The 19,392-nt window shown below is 44.6% G+C and overlaps 2 protein-coding genes across 2 annotated transcripts; one reads left to right on the top strand and one right to left on the bottom strand.

Annotated features, from left to right (window-relative positions):
* Positions 2,259 to 2,662, bottom strand: LOC108636047 (histone H4). Its single transcript, XM_018048448.1, has one exon. It carries the CDS (start codon positions 2,621 to 2,623, stop codon positions 2,312 to 2,314), a length of 312 nt encoding a protein of 103 aa, XP_017903937.1. The 5' UTR covers positions 2,624 to 2,662; the 3' UTR covers positions 2,259 to 2,311.
* Positions 4,631 to 5,360, top strand: LOC108636046 (histone H2A.J). Its single transcript, XM_018048447.1, has one exon. It carries the CDS (start codon positions 4,798 to 4,800, stop codon positions 5,185 to 5,187), a length of 390 nt encoding a protein of 129 aa, XP_017903936.1. The 5' UTR covers positions 4,631 to 4,797; the 3' UTR covers positions 5,188 to 5,360.

Genomic DNA, 19,392 nt, shown 5'->3' with positions numbered 1-19,392 from the left:
ATCTTATCCTCTGTCATCCCCTTCTCCTCCTGCCCCCAATCCCTCCCAGCATCAGGGTCTTTTCCAATGAGTCAACTCTTCGCATGAGGTGGCCAAAGTATTGGAGTTTCAGCTTTAGCATCATTCCTTCCAAAGAACACCCAGGACTGATCTCCGTTAGAATGGACTGGTTGGATCTCCTTGCAGTCCAACGGACTTTCAAGTGTCTTCTCCAACACCTCAGTTCAAAAGTTCTACTAGACAGGTTCAAAAAATATTGAGGCTACCATCAAAATTATAAACAAAAAATAATCCCAAGTAACTTAAATACTTAAGAAATAGATATTTTAAATTATCATATGAATACTTATTTTCATGCTCCACTGCAGTACCACCTTCATCCTCAATAATCTGATTCACACTAAATTGGGGGTTTAATAGGTACATTAACTATGTACTCAAATTCACTCATTCACTCCCTCAACAAATATAAACATACTCAAGTGTGCCATACCCGGATGCTTCCTTTTAAGTAACTTCGGGGTTTTCTTCACTTGAAGTAAAGAAAGTTGAGGTTCTGGAACTGTCTCACTGCCTAGAAATTTAATACATAACCAGCACCACAGATACGTTTGAGTATGGAGAAGAAAGTACTAAGAAGTGAAATGTCAGCACATGGGGGCTGGGGGCTCCATGGAAGCGGCAGCGGCACATAAGGGTTAAGAACCCCGCTGGGTTCAAATCCTGATTCCAGTACTTTCCCCCTGTATCCGTTATCTCGTCTGTAAAATGGTAATTAATACTAAAGAATTCATAGATTTGCTGGAGAATCGAATGCAAAAATGGAATACAATGTGTTCCAAAGTAGCTGATATTCATTAAACGGTATGATGCCAGCCTCTGCTACGGGAACAAGGGAAATGTTTTCCTGGCTAGAGTACATCTCGGATATATATGGCTTAAAATGAAATGTACATATATCACTGTCAAGGCTGGGAAACTACCCCAGAGCCAATCCAGACAACCAGTCCAGGAAGCTAAGTGATTTCACGATGTCCAGACAAGCCAGAGCTAGGGGAGATTAGTCAAGGTGCATGGGATCACACTGCATTTTAGGGTTCTAAGCCCCTTCCCAATTTCCAACACACAGACAAGCTGGTGAGGAAGGACACAGCCAGAAGTCGAACAAAGCCCTTAAAGGACTTCAGTTCCAGCCTCGTCCTTGCCGGCAGCACGCAGGTGGAGCCCGGTCTTCAGTCCCGCCTTTGACCCCAGGAAGCGCCCGCAAACCGGCGCTCCTTACTCGGTCTCTTGGGCAGGACAAATGGATAGGACTCCACGACTATACAGCTATCTCCCTACATCATTTTCACCGAACTATTTAGACTACAACCCGCCGCCCCACTCCTTCCTGCAGCCCCGGTCCGGGCGGTTCTGAACAGGACCGTCACTTAGAAAGCCAGGGTTTATCTCCTAGGTGAGACCGGGTCACAAGACCCTCTCTCTCCCGGGCAACAGTACTGCCTGCGCCCCGGCAGCGCTGCCGGCTAACTCCTGGATTCTCACGCCTCGGGGCTTGAGCACCGCCGCTGGGCAGTCGGGGGTTGGGATGCTCACCTGCTCGGCGCGACCACCTTTGTGCAGCTGACCCACGAGTAGCGCAGGGGCCGACGGTTTAGGCCCGGCCTTGCACTTCGCCCATACGCGGCCGCCCTGCATTCCGCCTCGGAGTTGGATTACCTCTCACTCAAACAGTCCGTCAATATATAAAATATTAATGTTTGGCAGGACCCCTGGGCGCAATTCTAGGCCTGCACCTCGCGCTTTCCTATTGGACACTACAATAGGTCTCAGAGGTGGGGCCAGCCCCATCGGCGAGAACCACGCCCTCTGATACCTCCCGTCCAACCGGAGGCAGAGAGCCGCACTTGCCTTATTTGCATACAAGTTACTCTACATAAGCTCAGATCCCGAGGCATTCGCTCCCAAAACACGTATTTCTAAGTTAACGATACCAGTTTCCCAAACGGAGTCCAAACTCAGCGCTTCAGCGTCTGAAACAAAGGGGGAGATCACTTACTGCCTTGCGATGCATTTCCCAGGCTACGTCCCTAGCGCGGGCCCCGGGCTCCCCACTTCGAGCTTTGCTGCTCACACCTCCCCCAGCCTCAAGCCTAACCCCGAAACATCCGTCCGAACAACTGCAATCGTAAAGCTTCTGAAGCACCTATTAGCACAGTCACCAGGAAACGTAAGCATTATCAACCCTTTTTTTGAGGTTTTGGTGGCCCTAAAAAGGGCCTTTTGGAATCTGATAAGCCGCAAGCACAGCTCAGCCACCGAAGCCGTAGAGGGTGCGGCCCTGGCGTTTCAGAGCATACACCACATCCATGGCCGTGACCGTCTTGCGCTTGGCGTGTTCCGTGTACGTCACTGCATCGCGGATCACGTTTTCCAAGAACACTTTGAGCACTCCACGGGTCTCCTCGTAGATGAGCCCTGAGATGCGCTTGACGCCACCACGGCGGGCAAGACGGCGAATTGCGGGCTTCGTAATGCCCTGGATGTTGTCCCGTAAGACCTTCCGATGACGCTTGGCACCTCCTTTACCCAGCCCTTTCCCCCCTTTGCCCCTGCCAGACATTTTCAACACGAAATCAACGCCAATCGCATAAAACAAGCTCGCAACAGTTGGAAGAACGAAGAACCTGGGCTAATATATCCTTATAGCGGACCTAGTTGAAAACCTCAAGATAGTGGGCGGAGCTAAGTCTCCAAGAGGTTTTTGTTTCGTTTTGTTTTTTTTTTTTAAATCCCTTCTCTACAAAATTTTTCGGTTGCTTAGTTGGGAAAAGTTTTTGTTATTTTTGCCATGAAATTGAGGAAAGACTCGACAGGAATTATGTTGCCGTTTTTCCATACTTAAAAAACGGTAGGCCAGATCCAGTGAGCGCTGGGTTTCCCTTGTCTCTTTCCTCCACCTCGTATGCCCCCGCCTCTCTCTAGCGCGCGGGAATTCTAATTTTATAGTTTTCAAACGAAAGGCACACTTTTATAATACTATTCTTAGACTAATTTGAAACTCAGTAGGAACTGGGAATGCTTTGAGTGAGTAAATTCGCTCAGTTGTGTCCGACTCTTTGCTACCCCATGGACTATAGCCTACCAGGCTCTTCCATCCATGGGATTTTCCAGGCAAGAATACTGGAGTGGGTTGCCATTTCCTTCTCCAGGGGATCTTCCCAACCCAGGGATTGAACCCAGGTCACCCTCATTGTGGGCAGACGCTTCATCGTCTGAGCCACTACCCAAAGCAGTTGCTTTACACCTGTGGGTCTTTTAAAGTCATCAGTTGGCGTAGAGGAAATCTTTCAATCGTTTTCTCTTTTGTGGCCCCCTGCAGAAAAAAATTAAAATCTTTTCCGAAGAAGTCTAACCTTACCCTTTCCTCCCCACCCCCACCGCCGACTTTTCTCTTGCAGCTGCTTCTGCACAATTTGCAGCTTTTATTGCTTCCTCCGTTCCCCACCCCCAGCCCAAGCACGGGGTTTTGCTTCTCAGTCAAATGACAATTTCTGTGATTAGCTAAAATAATGTAACGCTCTTATTTCATTAAAACTCGACGTTCTTGTGAAATAGTGGATGCCATGATCATGGCTTTAAATCAGGAGGTTCTCATTTCTTAAGAAATCCCTTGAGAAAAACGGAACTTTGAGTAGTGTCACCACTCTAGGAGACAGGACTGTTTTCCCAAAAGGTTCATACTGTGAAAAAAGGCAGCAGTATTTAAGTATGATTCATAACTCCTTCCCAGGACTTAACGCCATGAGGAATGAATATTTTGGTAAATTGTGCTCCCTGTACCTAGTCCTGACGAATAAGCCTTTCCAGTAGGAAAGCTTTATGGCAAATATTTGCTTATTATGTACCTATCCTCACCCATCTCTATAGCACAAAAAATATAGTGTTATTGTTGTTAAAGCAGAAATAAAAGAACCATCAGAACACAGGATGGCTGGGGGGTGGGGGTGGGGGTGGGGGTGGGGGTGGGGTGGGGAGTCCTAAATAGTCAAATTGAACCGCATGATTTTAATGCTTGATTCAAAAGAAGGAAAAGTTTGGCAGAGTCAGGATTCTTGTAATGGCAACATAGGGTTTTTGTTGTTGTTGTTGTTGTTTGTTTTGTTTTGTTTTTAGTATTTACTAAAAAATCAAGCTTAGAACATTTTCAAGTTAGAAATCTCTTTTGCTTACAAGGATTTTTTTTTAAGTGTCAATAATAATAAAGGTAATGTGTCAAAAATTTCGGGCATACTCAGCCCGAACTGCTAGAGGCATTTCTTGCTTGAGTGCTTAGTATTTGTTGACTAAGTTAACTAAGGAGTAACTCTCCTTCCTGATTTTTCTGTTTCTTACCACGGTTCCTTAATTTTTAAGACATTCTTTTCCTGAGAGCGACGGAGGAGGTTGAAACCTCAGAATCCGCTAAATTCAGCCGAACTCAATAAATTCAATGGAACCCCAACCGGACCTAGGTATTTATATCAGCGGTTATGTAAATGAGGACTGAGCAGTTTGCTCTTTTGATTGGAGAAAGGTGGAGAAGGTGGTCCTTCTGCCAGCGTCCTAATTGGGAGCAGAGCCTGCCTGTCATTGGTCACCGGAGCCAAGGAAGCTGCTGAGCCCAATGGGAAGGCGCTGCCTAGTGTCAGCAAAGTGTTGGTAGAGGCAGTTCCGGTGTGGTACGTTGCATTCTTGTACTAGGAACCGGATCGCTGGGTTTTTCCCTCTCGCTGGAGTTTTAGGCGAGAGACAAATATGTCTGGTCGCGGAAAGCAGGGCGGCAAAGTGCGGGCAAAGGCCAAGTCCAGGTCCTCTCGCGCGGGCCTGCAGTTCCCAGTGGGCCGAGTGCACAGACTGCTGCGCAAGGGTAATTACGCGGAGCGAGTGGGCGCCGGGGCGCCGGTGTACCTGGCGGCGGTGTTGGAATACCTGACGGCGGAGATCCTGGAGTTGGCTGGCAACGCCGCGCGGGACAACAAGAAGACCAGGATAATCCCTCGCCACCTGCAGCTCGCCATCCGCAACGACGAAGAGCTAAACAAGCTTCTGGGGAAAGTGACCATCGCTCAGGGCGGCGTCCTGCCCAACATCCAGGCCGTGCTGCTGCCCAAGAAGACGGAGAGTCAGAAGACGAAGAGCAAGTGACCCTGATGCCGCCACAGGGGAGCCGGCTTCCCAGCAAGGGCTCTCTCCAGAGTCGCCCCGCCCGCAGTGTTTTTGAATATGCTTGATGTTACGGAGAGCCGGAGCCATCTAGTGGGGAGGTGGGCGGCGAGACCAACTGGGTCGGGGGCCCAATAAAGTCGGTGAAAATCGTCTGGTCGAGAGAGCTGTGTAGTCGCGGGGCCCTGCCGGGAGACCCAGGGGCGACCGGGAGACCTTTGGAAGAGGTACTGGTGGGTCGGCTTGAGCCACTTTCTGGGCAGCTTTGTTCCGCAGCCACCCTCGAGGCGCTACGGGCGGATCAAGGGAGACCAGAAGGGACCCACTGGCGTGGAGGTGGGCAGAGTCGGGGGCTTTCCCTGCTCGTGCGGAGGCAGAGGCGACGCCGAGTAGGTGCAGATGAGGCTGGGCCAGTTGTTTTTACATCCGCCTCCCAGGGCCTGTGCTCCCTGTTAGGGCAGTTCCGGAACCAGTTCTAGGAAAGAGAGAGTGATGAAGATGTGGTCTTGGGCAGGAGGTTGTCTGTCCGGCCACACTTTTCAGAAGGGAGAATAACTTTGGATCTTGGAAGAGTAGCTTTGACGACACGGTGTCAATTTAACAGATTTTTCTTAGCCTGACAGCTGTTGTGTTTTCTTGTTTGGGGTGTCAGATATTTTTGTGTGCACGCTTATGTTCACATGTCTTTAAAATGAAGGAACCATCCAGTAATATGTGTAGTGCAGAAGCCTGAGTCATGAAGTTGGAAATTTGTTGCGCTGACACTCATGTTGTGTAATAGTGCAGCGCCTTTAGTCATGAGTTACCTGTACTTGAGGAGCTTTTTAAATGACTTTCTCAAGTTTCTAGCTTCATAATGGTCTTATCTCCACAATATCATATCCCTTTGGAAAGGTAATTGATTTGATTTTGCTTTATAACAACAAATCCCTCTCTTAAGGTCCCTTATGTTCTACCACTGGGCCTGAGGTAATGACCTCATTCCAACAACACCTATTGTGTTTGTGTTGCTTAATGGCAGAGCAAGGCTTTCATAAATATGTGAAATGTGAGAAAAGGCAAGGACAGATGGTATGGAGAGAAACATTTCTGCTCAGGAATTTACATTTAAAAGTTACACAGTAACAACCCTGGTCTTTCCTAGATTGACCCTTCCATTTCCCCCTTTTCTACAAGCTTCTTCTTGGCCTACAAAAAAGATCATTTATTTAGATTTCACATATTTGGATTCATCTTTTCCTTAAGTCAGAGTTGATGTCGTTCTGGGGAAAAGAAAAGGATATGTCTTCCACCATCAATGGTAGTAGTTGGCCTGTTTTCCTGGCATGGACTTTTATTTCTTCCCCAGTATTTACTGAGAACCTCTCTACGCTATGCACAGTACTGCGTAATGGGTTACTGCGGCCAGCACAGCAAGTAGGGATCGAAAGTGGTCAACTGCACAGTTTGGGAAAAAGAAACTAGAGACAGAATTAAAGTTTTAAAAATGGGACCGGGGGACTCAAGACTTCTTGGGTCAAGAGCCCTGTTCCTCAGAGCCACATCACTTTTATTTAGTGTCTTGGCAAGCAGAAAGTATCTGTTGTGCTACGGTGAAGTCAGCCTCCTGTGTCCCCAGTCATGTCTCCCATTTTATTGATTACTTTAAACTATCTTTGTTATCTTCTTGTACAAGGGCTGTCACCTAGCTGGAGGTCATAGACCCGCGTGTGCCTTGGGAAAACATCTTAGTGTGTGCACAAGCAGCGTTCTGAACTCGCGCTGACCCAGTGTTCCAAGGTCCACACTATGTTTTTCCTTAGCTTAGCAGGGCATGACAACCCCAGCTGATCAACCCGATGTACCTTTATTTAGGTTATGCTGCATTGCTATATTTTGCTTTTATTCTTTTCCCATGGTGATTTTCTCATGGCTTAGCCAGAGCAGTAGGTGGCTATTAACCCCTGCAGCAGGTGATGAGGATACCCTGGTCTATGAGACCAACTAGATTTCCACTCCTGAAGCTCACTTTTTTTTTCTGGGTAACTGAAGACTGGACAATAAACAAATAAGTGACCATCAAAGAAAGGATTCCCTTTCAGCTTCTGCTACTACTTGTGTCTCTCTATTGCTTGTGGAATGGATGTTGGGATTACTTCTCCCATGTGATCAAGTTTGAAGTATATACAAAAGTCAGGCCACACGTTTAGGAGGCAGATTATTGTCCCCTGTGTCCTAAAGAGAATAGACCCCAAGGGTACATACCTTGGGCAGTTTCCAAGATGTCCAACTCTTCATTCCACTTCCCGCCTCTTCAGACTTCCTTGTGTAAAATAGTCACAATAGCTATTTTGATGACCGAGATTGTTCCTTTTTTCCATGCCAGCTATTGTTCAGTTCAGTCGGTCAGTCGTGTCCGACTCTTTGCGACCCCCATGAACCACAGCACACCAGGCCTCCCTGTCCATCACCCACTCCCGGAATCTACCCAAACCCATTGAGTCGGTGATGCCATCCAACCATCTCATCCTCTGTCGTCCCCTTCTCCTCCTGCCCTTAATCTTTCCCAGCATCAGGGTCTTTTCCAATGAGTCAGCTCTTTGCATCAGGTGGCCAAACTATTGGAGTTTCAGCTTCAACATCAGTCCTTCCAATGAACACCCAGGACTGATCTCCTTTAGGATGGACTGGTTGGATTTCCTTGCAGTCCAAGGGACTCTCAAGAGTCTTCTCCAACACCACACTTCAAAAGAATCAATTCTTCTGTGCTCAGCTTTCTTTATAATCCAACTCTCACATCCATACATGACCACTGGAAAAACCATAGCCTTAACTAGATAGATCTTTGTTGGCAAAGTAATGTCTCTGCTTTTGAATATGCTGTCTAGGTTGGTCATAACTTTCCTTCCAAGAAGTAAGCGTCTAAATTTCATGGCTGGAGTCACCATCTGCAGTGATTTTGGAGCCCAGAAGAATAAAGTCAGCCACTGTTTCCACTGTTTCTATTTGCCATGAAGTGATGGGACCAGATGCCATGATCTTAGATTCCTGAATGTTGAGCTTTAAGCCAACTTTTACACTCTCCTCTTTCACTTTCATCAAGAGGCTCTTTAGTTCTTCACTTTCTGCCATAAGGGTGGTGGCATCTGCATATCTGAGGTTGTTGATATTTCTCCCAGCAATCTTGATTCCAGCTTGTGCTTCCTCCAGCCCAGCGTTTCTCATGATGTACTCTGCAGATAAGTTAAATAAGCATACTGACAATATACAGCCTTGACAAACTGCTTTACCTATTTGGAACCAGTGTGTTGTTCACTGTCCCGTTTTAACTGTTGCTTCCTGACCTGCATACAGGTTTCTCAAGAGGCAGGTCAAGTGGTCTGGTATTCCCATCTCTTTCAGAATTTTCCATAGTTTATTGTGATCCACACAGTCAAAGGCTTTGGAATAGTCAATAAATCAGAAATAGATGTTTTTCTGGAACTCTCTTGCTTTTTCGATGCCAGCTATTGTATGCTCAATAAATAGAAGTACCAGTATCTACAGGGATATGGGCTTACCTTTATAGGTTAAAGTAGAGGTAACTAATGAATATTTTGTTATTTTTAATGTCCAGTTGTTGGGAATTGTTCTCGTTATTACTGCCTTGTGGCATGATGAGCAGTGGAGAATAAAAAAGAGTATGGGTTGCTGGTTTTGACATTTACGTCTTAATTTCCTAAAAAATTTGAGGCATCTCGAAGATTAAAACCAAATGGTAAAGAAATAAGGGTATGACATTTATGAAAAAAACAAAAGCTTTTCTCTCTAAAGTTTCACAGGAGTCTAACCCTGTTACCTGAAGATAAAAACAGGCAAGATTCACAGATGTCAGTACACTGACGACCCCATTCTCATCCTATCTCAATCACCACTGTCCCAGAGATTCATAGGCTCCCCTCAGATACTTCCCCTGCGGCAAGATTCAGTCAGTCCATTTTAACCTCACCATTTCTGTTTTTGAGAGCTTTTTAAACCTGAATACTTTATTAGCTGTTAAAAATGCATTTGTTGTTGTTATTCAGTTGCCCAGTCATGTCTGGCTCTTTTGGACCCATGGACTGACGTGTGCCAGGCCTCCCTGTCCCTCACCATCTCCTGGAGCTTGGCCAGGTTCATGTCCATTTCATTAGTGATGCCATCCAGCCATCTCATCCTCTGAGGAGGATACCCCTTGCCAAATCAGTTCAGCTTGTGAATCTTCTATGCACCAACAGTTCTTGCCAGTGTGTGATTATTAACTTAAAAGGCCCATGTTTTTTTTCAAGCATGAGACCCAATGGAAAAAGATTTAGGATAGAAACTGGTGAGACCTGAATTCTGGTCTTTAGTAGATTTCTAATCCATAGCCGTGTATGTAGACACATATATGCTTTCCCAGGGAGATAAGCCATTCAGTGTGGCACGTTGTGACTTGGCCAGGATTCGTTCCTTCTTTGTTTTTCCTGCAGGACTAGTCTTGTCTTTGTGTCTCTGAGAGCTGGTCTGCTTAGTTTTATCTGCCTGGAATCAAAAGGTTTAGTCTGGCCCCATAATTGGTGATGACTATACGCAAACTCTTCACAAATTTCTTTCCAATGGTTGAAAGGTCATATACAACAACATGTAAGAACTTACTCTCTGGGAATGAGACTTAGCTTCAAATCCACTCATCTCCTCAGTAGCTGAGTGATTTTGGAAATGCTACTCAATTTCTTTAAATGTCAGTTTCATCTATTAACTGGGCATAATAGTAGAGTTACATCGGTGAGTTTGGAGGAAGATTAGAGCTAATGTGAACGAAGGCACTGAATTTGTCGTATAGAAATGCACTCAACGAATAGTAACAGTGAAACTGGATTTAGAGCAAGTGGCAGTCGTGATGGGACCTACTGAAGTTAGTAAACATCTGGTATTCTAGTAATTCTGTGATTTTTCAGATATCTCACCATAAAAACTAGCTTAGTTCAGTTCAGTCGCTCAATTGCGTCCAACTCTTTGCGACCCCATGATTCACAGCACGCCAGGCCTCCCTGTCCATCACCAACTCCCAGGGTTCACTCAAACTCATGTCCATTGAGTCGGTGATGCCATCCAGCCATCTCATCCTCTGTCGTCCCCTGCTCTTCCTGCCCCCAGTCCCTCCCAGGGTCTTTTCCAATGAGTCAACTCTTTGCATGAGGTGGCCAAAGTATTGGGAGTTTCAGCTTTAGCATCAGTCCTTCCAAAGAACACCCAGGACTGATCTCCTTTAGGATGGACTCGTTGGATTTCCTTGCAGTCCAAGGGACTCTCAAGAGTCTTCTCCTACACCACAGTTCAAAAGCATCAATTCTTCGGCGCTCAGCTTTCTTCACAGTCTAACTCTCACATCCATACATGACCACTGGAAAAAACATGGCCTTGACTAGACAGAGCTTGGTTGGCAAAGTAATGTCTGTTTTTGAATATGCTATCTAGGTTGGTCATAACTTTCCTTCCAAGGAGTAAGCGTCTTTTAATTTCATGGCTGCAATCACCATCTGCAGTGATTTTGGAGCCCAAAAAATTAAAGTCTGACACTGTTTCCACTGTTTCCCCATCTATTTGCCATGAAGTGATGGGACCAGATGCCATGATCTTAGTTTTCTGAATGTTGAGCTGTAAGCCAAATTTTTCAACTAGCTTAGTGGCTGTTTACTAATTATAGAACATCTACAACTCAGTCTAGAACAGAAAAGAGTCATAAATAGCAAAATTAACTTTGTGAACCTGAATTTGTATCTCCCGCTCCAAAGACAACCTAGTTTGGAATTAATAGTTTAAGTGTACCCACTCAGATTAAAAATGGAACCCATTTGTTCAACAATTTATTGAGTGTATATTGCATGTTATACCCATGATTGATAATCCACTGTCAAGAAAAATGATGACAATGTAATCAGAAAGATGATCATGATCTAGCAGACCACATGTTAAGAAAAGGAGATGCTCAGGGTGTTAAAGGTACAGGGAAGAGGCACCTGTGTCCCTCAGCCTGGTAGGGAGGGTGGCGCCTGAGATGGGTCCAGTGCAAGAGTGTGTCTGACATGACAGGGTGTGCTAGGAAGACAGCCCGCATGGAAGTACAGGAGTCAACAGACAGTACCTGTGGCCAGATGTAAGCATAACCAGAGGAAAAGTCTGGCCTGGAGATAAGAATTTGGGAATCATGATTAACAAGGTCTGTGTGGGTAAAATCATCCAGAGGGAATATAGATCTAGAGAGTATATGTAGAGAGATGTATCAGTAAATCTCTAGGAAACAGACAGGGCAAGTGGGGATGGGCGAGGTCTAATCCACTGTCAAGAAAGAGGAGCCATTCAGAGGTGAGAGGATGTGGCCTGGAGAAAGCATCAAGGGATAGAGATTTTTCACAGTTTGGCTCTATCACTGTGCTCCCTTACTCTACCTAAGTTGCCTTTACTTTTACATAGAACTGGGTAAGGTCTGTCTAGTCAAGGCTATGGTTTTTCCAGTAGTCATGTATGGATGTGAGAGTTGGACTGTGAAGAAGACTGAGCACCGAAGAATTGATGCTTTTGAACTGTGGTATTGGAGTAGACTCTTGAGAGTCCCTTTTACTGCAAGGAGATCCAGCCAGTCCAGTCTAAGGAGATCAGTCCTGGGTGTTCTTTGGAAGGAATGATGCTAAAGCTGAAACTCCAGTACTTTGGCCACCTGATGAGAAGAGTTGACTCACTGGAAAAGACTCTGATGCTGGGAGGGATCGGGGGCAGGAGGAGAAAGGGACGACAGAGGATGAGATGGCTGGATGGCATCACTGACTCGATGGGCGTGAGTCTGAGTGAACTCCGGGAGTTGGTGATGGACAGGGAGGCCTGGCGTGCTGTGATTCATGGGGTCGCAAAGAGTTGGACACGACTGAGCAACTGAACTGAACTGAGCTGGGATATGTTCTATAAAAGTTATTACATTTTCCTACCCAGGAGCTTCCCTGGTGACTCAGCAATAAAGAATCCTCCTGCCAATACAAGAGATGTGGGTTTGATTCCTGGGTCAGGGAGATACCCTGGAGGAGGAAATGGCAACCTGCTCCCCTATTCTTGTCTGGGAAATTCCATGGATTGAGGAGCCTTGGCGGGTTACAGTCCATGAGGTCACAAAAGAGTTGGACATGACTTAAAGACTAAATAATAATTACCCAGTGAATGCTGGCCAGTTGGCTCACTTTACCAGTGGCCCTGGAATAATGGCAATGTACTTTTCCCTTTTGCATTTTCACACTGCACATACAGAAATTAAAGGTATATATCTGTAGTGACACAAAACCATTTTTTAAAAAAAGCTCATAAGAATATTGGCAAAGAACCATTACAAAATACATCTTTGTTATCATCCCATTTATTTAAATAGCTTTTCACATATTTTAACTTTAATCAGTGTTTTAATTGCTTTAATCTTAACGAAGTTATAGAAACAGTGGCAACTTACTTTTTTATTGATGTATAGTTGATTTACAGTATTATGTTAGAGCAACTTATTAATTCATAAAGCCAGTGTAGGCATTTTAGAATGATTAAAGCATGAGAAATTTGACCCTGACAAACTTAATTAGTTGATGTTTAAATGTAGTTTGCCATGAGAGGAAAATGGGGAGTAAGAGAAAAAAAACAAAACTTAAAAAAAGGAAACCAGCTGGCTTCAGGAAGATATGAAATTATCACTGTAAGGCTTTATATTGTTTTCTGTACAAGGAGAGGAAAAAGAGAGTTTATAGGTGTTGAAAAACACATTTTAAAATATGTGTGCATGTTGGTCGCTCAGTAATGCCTAATTCTTTGCAACCCATGGACTGTAGCCTGCCAGTCTCCTCTGTCCATGGAGATTCTCCAGCAAGAATGCTGGAGGAGGTTAGGAAGTTAGGGGATCTTCGTAACCCAGGGATCAAATCCCGGTCTCCTGCATTGCAGGCAGATTCTTTACCATCTGAACCACCAGGGAAGTCTCATTTTAACATATGTGTGTGTGTGTATATATATATAAATACATGTGTATATATTTTATGTATATATATATTATATATTTTATTTATATATATTTATGTATTTTCCCTTTATATATGTAATATATATTAATATATATATTTTTCCCTTTAATTTTCCCTCTAATTTTCCCTTTATATATATATAAAGAGGAATATAATGGTTTGTAAATATGTGTAACTTCTGATCCCCAGAACCTGGCCAATGGTCTGGTATTCCCATCTCTTTAAGAATTTTCCCTTTCCTGGTATTCCCATCTCTTTAAGAATTTCCCCTTTAAATATAATTCTTAAAGAGATGGTGGGAATACCAGACCACCTTACCTGTCTTCTGAAAAACCTGTATGCAGGATAAGAAGCAACAGTAGTAACTGGGGTCTTTGATAATTTTATCAAGCCATGCAATTAAAAAGTCAGCACTACTTAGCTCCAAATTATAGAAACAATGGAGGGATAAGCCCTACGTTAAACAAAATTATCTTTCTTTTAGGCAAACCACACAAGCAGCCTGCTTATGAAGGTTTATTTGCTTTCTGTCTTGAAGTATTAATGCATCTCAAATGAGCTGTCTTCATGTCAAAAGCACAAGTGGTCACTGCTGCTCTAAAATATTCCTGATGAAATTGAGTTTATTAGAGAGGTCAGTGTACAAATTACTCTTACTAATAAGAAGACACAAAAGAAGCAGGTATATGGCCTGGAGGAGGTGCGATTTTAGATTGTGACAACGGACAAGGAGGAATATAATGGTTTGTAAATATGTGTAACTTCTGATCCCCAGAACCTGGCCAATGGCCAGTCATCACCAGTTGTGGGTCCAGGCAGACAAAACTAAATGGAGCAGTTCTCAGACACACAAAGACAAGAATAAAGAAGTCTTCATCCGATTTAGAAATGCTGACCCAAAGCAAAATTAGTCTGAAGGTCATGATCTGAGGAGAACTTCTGAACTCAGCCAGCCCCCAGAGGTTCAGCTCCAAAACAGACTTCAGTTCAGTTCAGTCGCTCAGTCGTGTCTGACTGTTTGTGACCCCATGAATTGCAGCACGCCAGGCCTCCCTGTTCATCACCAACTCCCAGAGTTCACTCAAACTCATGTCCATTGAGTTGGTGATGCATCCAGCCATCTCATCCTCTGCAGTCCCCTTCTCCTCCTGCCCCTAGTTCCTCCCAGAATCATGGTCTTTTCCAGTGAGTCAACTCTTCGCATCAGGTGGCCAAAGTATTGGGAGTTTCAGCTTCAGCATCAGTCCTTCCAATGAACACCCAGGACTGATCTCCTTTAGGATGGACTGGTTGGATCTCGTTGCAGTCCAAGGGACTCTCAAGAGTCTTCTCCAACACCACAGTTCAAAAGCATCAATTCTTCGGCGCTCAGCCTTCTTCACAGTCCAACTCTCACATCCATACATGACCACAGGAAAAACCATAGCCTTGACTAGATGGACCTTTGTTGGCAAAGTAATGTCTCTGCTTTTCAATATGCTGTCTAGGTTAGTCATAACTTTCCTTCCAAGGAGTAAGCATCTTTTAAGTTCATGGCTGCAATCACCATCTGCAGTGATTTTGGAGCCCCCCAAATTAAAGTCTGACACTGTTTCCACTGTTTCCCCATCTATTTGCCATGAAGTGATGAGACCAGATGCCATGATCTTCGTTTTCTGAATGTTGAGCTTTAAGCCAGCTATTTCACTCTCCTCTTTCACTTTCATCAAGAGGCTTTTTAGTTCCTCTTCACTTTCTGCCAGGCTTTCCTTGTGGCTCAGCTGGTAAAGAGTCTGACTGCAATGCAGGAGACCTGGGTTCGATCCCTGGGTTGGGAGGATCCCCTGGAGAAGGGAAAGGCTACCCACTTCAGTATTCTGGCCTAGAGAATTCCACGGACTATACAGTCCATGGGGTCACAAAGAGTCGGACACGACTGAGTGACTTTTGCTTTCGCTGTTGCTTCACTTTCTGCCATAAGGGTGGTGTCATCTGCATATCTGAGGTTATTGCTGGTTATTTCTCCCAGCAATCTTGATTCCAGTTTGTGGTTCCTCCAGCCCAGTGTTGCTCATGATGTACTCTGCATATAAGTTAAATATGCAGAGTGACAATATACAGCCTTGACATACTCCTTTTCCTATTTGGAACCAGCCTGTTGTTCCATGTCCAGTTCTAACTGTTGCTTCCTGACCTGCATACAGATTTCTCAGGAGGCAGGTCAAGTGGTCTGGTATTCCCATCTCTAAGAATTTTCCACAGTTTGTTGTGATCCACACAGTCAAGGCTTTTGTGTAGTCTATAAAGTAGAACTAGATGTTTTTCTGAAACTCTTGCTTTTTCGATGATCCAGTAAATGTTGGCAATTTGATCTCTGGTTCCTCTGACTTTTCTAAAACCAGCTTGAACATCTGGAAGTTCATGGTACACATACTGCTGAAGCCTGGCTTGGAGAATTTTGAGCATTACTTTACTAGCATGTGAGGTGAGTGCAATTGTGCAGTAGTTTGAGCATTCTTTGGCATTAAGCCTCTAACCCTATGGACTGTGCCTCTTACACACAACACTGATTAGTAAGCAAGCTAACAATAATGAAAGCAGGAAATAGAAGGCTAAAAACAATTTTACTAAAGAACACTAATCAGTCAAATTCTAAGAGATCTTATTCCCAGGGAAATAAAACAGACTCAACACTGCAGTGTTTCAGGAAACTATAGAAACTTACTTGCACATGAACTAATCAGCCCTGGCTGATAAGGGAATCCACAAGGGGTCCCAGATGTTCACAATATTGCTGAATTGAGAGTCATGGTCCAAGTATGAGCCCTTTAGCTGAGTCTGCATTTTTGTCTTTACCCTCCCGCCAAAGCCCACCAAGAGCAAACCTGTATTTTAACAAGTTGGGTTTTTGCTCTTTGTAGCAGGGAGCACACATACTGTGAGGTGTTTCATTAAAATATTGGAAAGAGTTATAGGGCTGGAGTTTGTGTATAGGTTATAGGGCTGAGACTTTGCCCAGGATTCCATACTGTCGGGAACAGAGGAGATGTCTTAGATTTGGTGTCTTAAAACAGATAATCAGGTACAAGGAAGGAAATGAGGTTGAAGGTGTCATAGGTGACGATGCTAATGCATATGGGCCCGCCCAGGAGTCTCTGGTCATTTTGGGGGTTTGGACAATGCTCCTGTATTTGTGGTTTGGACAATGCTCATGGTTTTGTGTGTGTATATGTATTCAGCTATGATACAGAGGGACTTCCCTGATGGCTCAGATGGTAAAGAATCCACCTGCAATGCAAGTGACCCAGGTTTGATCCCTGGGTTGGAAAGATCCCCTGGAGAATGGAATGGCAACCACTCCAGTATTCTTGCCTGGAGAATCCCATGAACACAGGAGCCTGGAGGGCTACAGAGTCAGGCACAACTGAATAACTAACACAAACACGATACAGAGAGAGGGCTTCCCTGATGGGTTTAGCAGTGAAGAGTGCCTGCAGGAGACGTAGGGAACTTGGGTTCGATCCCTGAGTCAGGAGGATCCCCTGGAGGAGGAGCTGGCAGCCCACTCCAGTATTCTTGCCTGGAGAAATCTCATGGACAGAGGAGCCTGGCAGGCTACAGTCCATGGAGTTGCAGAGTTAGACACAACTGAGCGACAAAGCAACAGTGTGATACAGAGAACTCTTGTTTTCATTTCTTGTTTTCATGGCAGAATGGCCGCGTGTGGTATTGGTGTGGTGTGAAATGATTCTGTTCCACAGAATACAATGGCACAGCTATGTCAGGCCAACTCCTAGCAACACCAAGATCTAGCTGATGGTCCAGGCCAGTTTTGAGCTGTCATGGGCTGCTTGCCCCTCTCTCAAAGCTGAAGATGGAAAAAAAAAAAAAAAAAGTGACCCAGAGAAGAGGGCTTGCTGACCAGCAGAAGTAGACAGAGATATCCAGGGTAGATGTTGGTGTCCAAGCACCACTCGAAAGAGGTAACTACTGACTGTGGGTGTTTCAGCCCCATGTTTAAGTACTTTAAACTTTAAAAGTCCCACTTTATGTACTTCAGATACTCTGACATCATCCCCCTATGTTTGTCAAGGAACTTTTTTTCTTGAATTTATCTTTTTGTGTGTTCATATAGGGGACACAATGTCTTGCTGTTTTTCACACGACGATCCATGTACTTCTAACAATAAATTGTTTTAAATTTAAATTACATTTATATATACTTCATATACATAAAATTGTGCATAATTTTTATGTATTGGGTTGGCCAAAAAATTCATTCGGATTTTTCCATCAGATGGTATGAAAAACCCAAACAAACTTTCTTTGGCCAACCCAGCGTTTAAATAAACATATAAAGTAAATACTGCTCACTTTTCTCTCCTCTTCCAGTATCCTTCTTCCCATTTTCCAGCCCAAATAGAAACCAGTAAGTTATTTTTCATTTGAACTCACGTCAGCAAAAAAAAAAAAAAGCATTCACAGCAGTAGAAATCTAGGCATTTATTTATAAGCTTGCTAAGTCTTGGTTTTCTTATGTATAAAAGTGCAGTAAAACTATCTCTTCCTTATCATAAGGCTTTTAGTGTCTAGTATGTTAAGAGCTCGATAAGTTACTGCTAATGTTGTATTAGCTTAGATTTTCTCCTTCAGTTTTTCCCTTCCCTTTTGTATTTATGGTGTGTAACCCCCACCTGCCTCCTGAGCATTGTACTTCGCCTGCCTACTTAAGATCACCACAGGTTATCTCCCTGGGGTTTCGTTCAGCTGTTCCACCCTAGATGGATTCTCTTCATTCCACACCACCCTCCCCAGTCCACTGCTAAGGTTTGAGTTTCTGCTCCCTTAGTTGTGTAACCGTCAACAAGTTATCAAATCATTCTTTACCTCAGTGGGCACATCTGTAAAATGACAGTAGCTGCCTCACGGGGTTGTTGTAAGTATTCAATAAATGAATACATGTAATGCAGTTCTGAGCTTCCCAGGTGGCACTAGTGGTAAGGAACCCACCTCCCAAAGCAGGAGACAAGAGAGCCAGGTTTGATCTCTGGGCCAGGAAGAAGCCCTGGGGGAGGGCATGCAACTCACTCCAATATTCTTGCCTGGAGAATCTCATGGACAGAGGAGTCTGGCAGGCTACAGCTCGTGGGGTCACAAAGCACTGGATACGACTGAGCAACTAAGCACAGCAAACACTATTCTGAACTTTTTATAATATTAGCACATTTGTTATCTGTATTCAGTGACTTCTCTCTCTTGTATATTATTTATTCAATACATCCTATATTTATTCAGATGCTAAGTCAGCCAGGATCCTGCCAGGAAACAGATGGCTTGCCCAAATGTGGTGATTTGAGGACAATTTGATAAAAGGACTGCTTACAGTGATGTAAGCAGCATGCAAGGAAAGCACATGGAAGGAATGGTGACAGTGGGGCTCCGCTCCCGCCCCTCGGCCAATGGAGCAAAGGGGAATGGCCGACAGACCTGGCAGGAGTAGGTAGTGTGAGGGGCCCGGGTGACAGGGAGAATCAGGAAGGTAACCCATGGCAGCCATGCGGGGAGGGGCCAGGGGATTATTAATCCCATGACCTCATATTCCTCCCTCCCTCCCATACCCTGTTTATCACCCAGCCTAAAAGGATGCAAAAAGCTAAGGAAACCCATTGAGGCAGTCTCTAAAGTTCAGCCTCCTGGGGACATAGAACATGGTGGAATCATGTAGACAGGGAATCTGGAGCGGCAGACCCTTAGTTGTTCAAATATAATGTGAGCCGGCACCCTCTGCCATGGGCAATGTCACCTGAGCTTTTCAGGAGACAAAGGTTACCCGAAAGTTTACACAAAACCCTTGATACACAGTGTTCTAGTAAGAGCAAACAGGATAGATTGAAATCTCGTGTTCCTGAAGTTTCCCGCATAAGTAGCCCTTAAATGAAGTCGATAAAAGTTATAGATGGCAGCCTGTTCTTCTGCTGTGTTTTCATAGATATGCCAGTTGCCAGCCCTGCAGCAGTCCTTTTTGTCTCTTTCACCAGCACCGGGTTGGCATACAGGGAACTCACACTCACCCTACTTTGCTTCAGCAAAGAGCTAGTTCATGCTTAATCTCACTGCAAAGAAACCTGGAAAATGCAGAAGAGCACAGGGATTTCTTTAGTGCATACCACTGTCTCTGTCA

The sequence above is a fragment of the Capra hircus genome, chromosome 5 (genome assembly GCF_001704415.2).
Source record: "Capra hircus breed San Clemente chromosome 5, ASM170441v1, whole genome shotgun sequence".
Taxonomy (NCBI): domain Eukaryota; kingdom Metazoa; phylum Chordata; class Mammalia; order Artiodactyla; family Bovidae; genus Capra; species Capra hircus.
The sequence above is the reverse complement of the archived record's forward strand: the minus strand, read 5'-3'. Positions and strand labels throughout refer to the sequence as shown.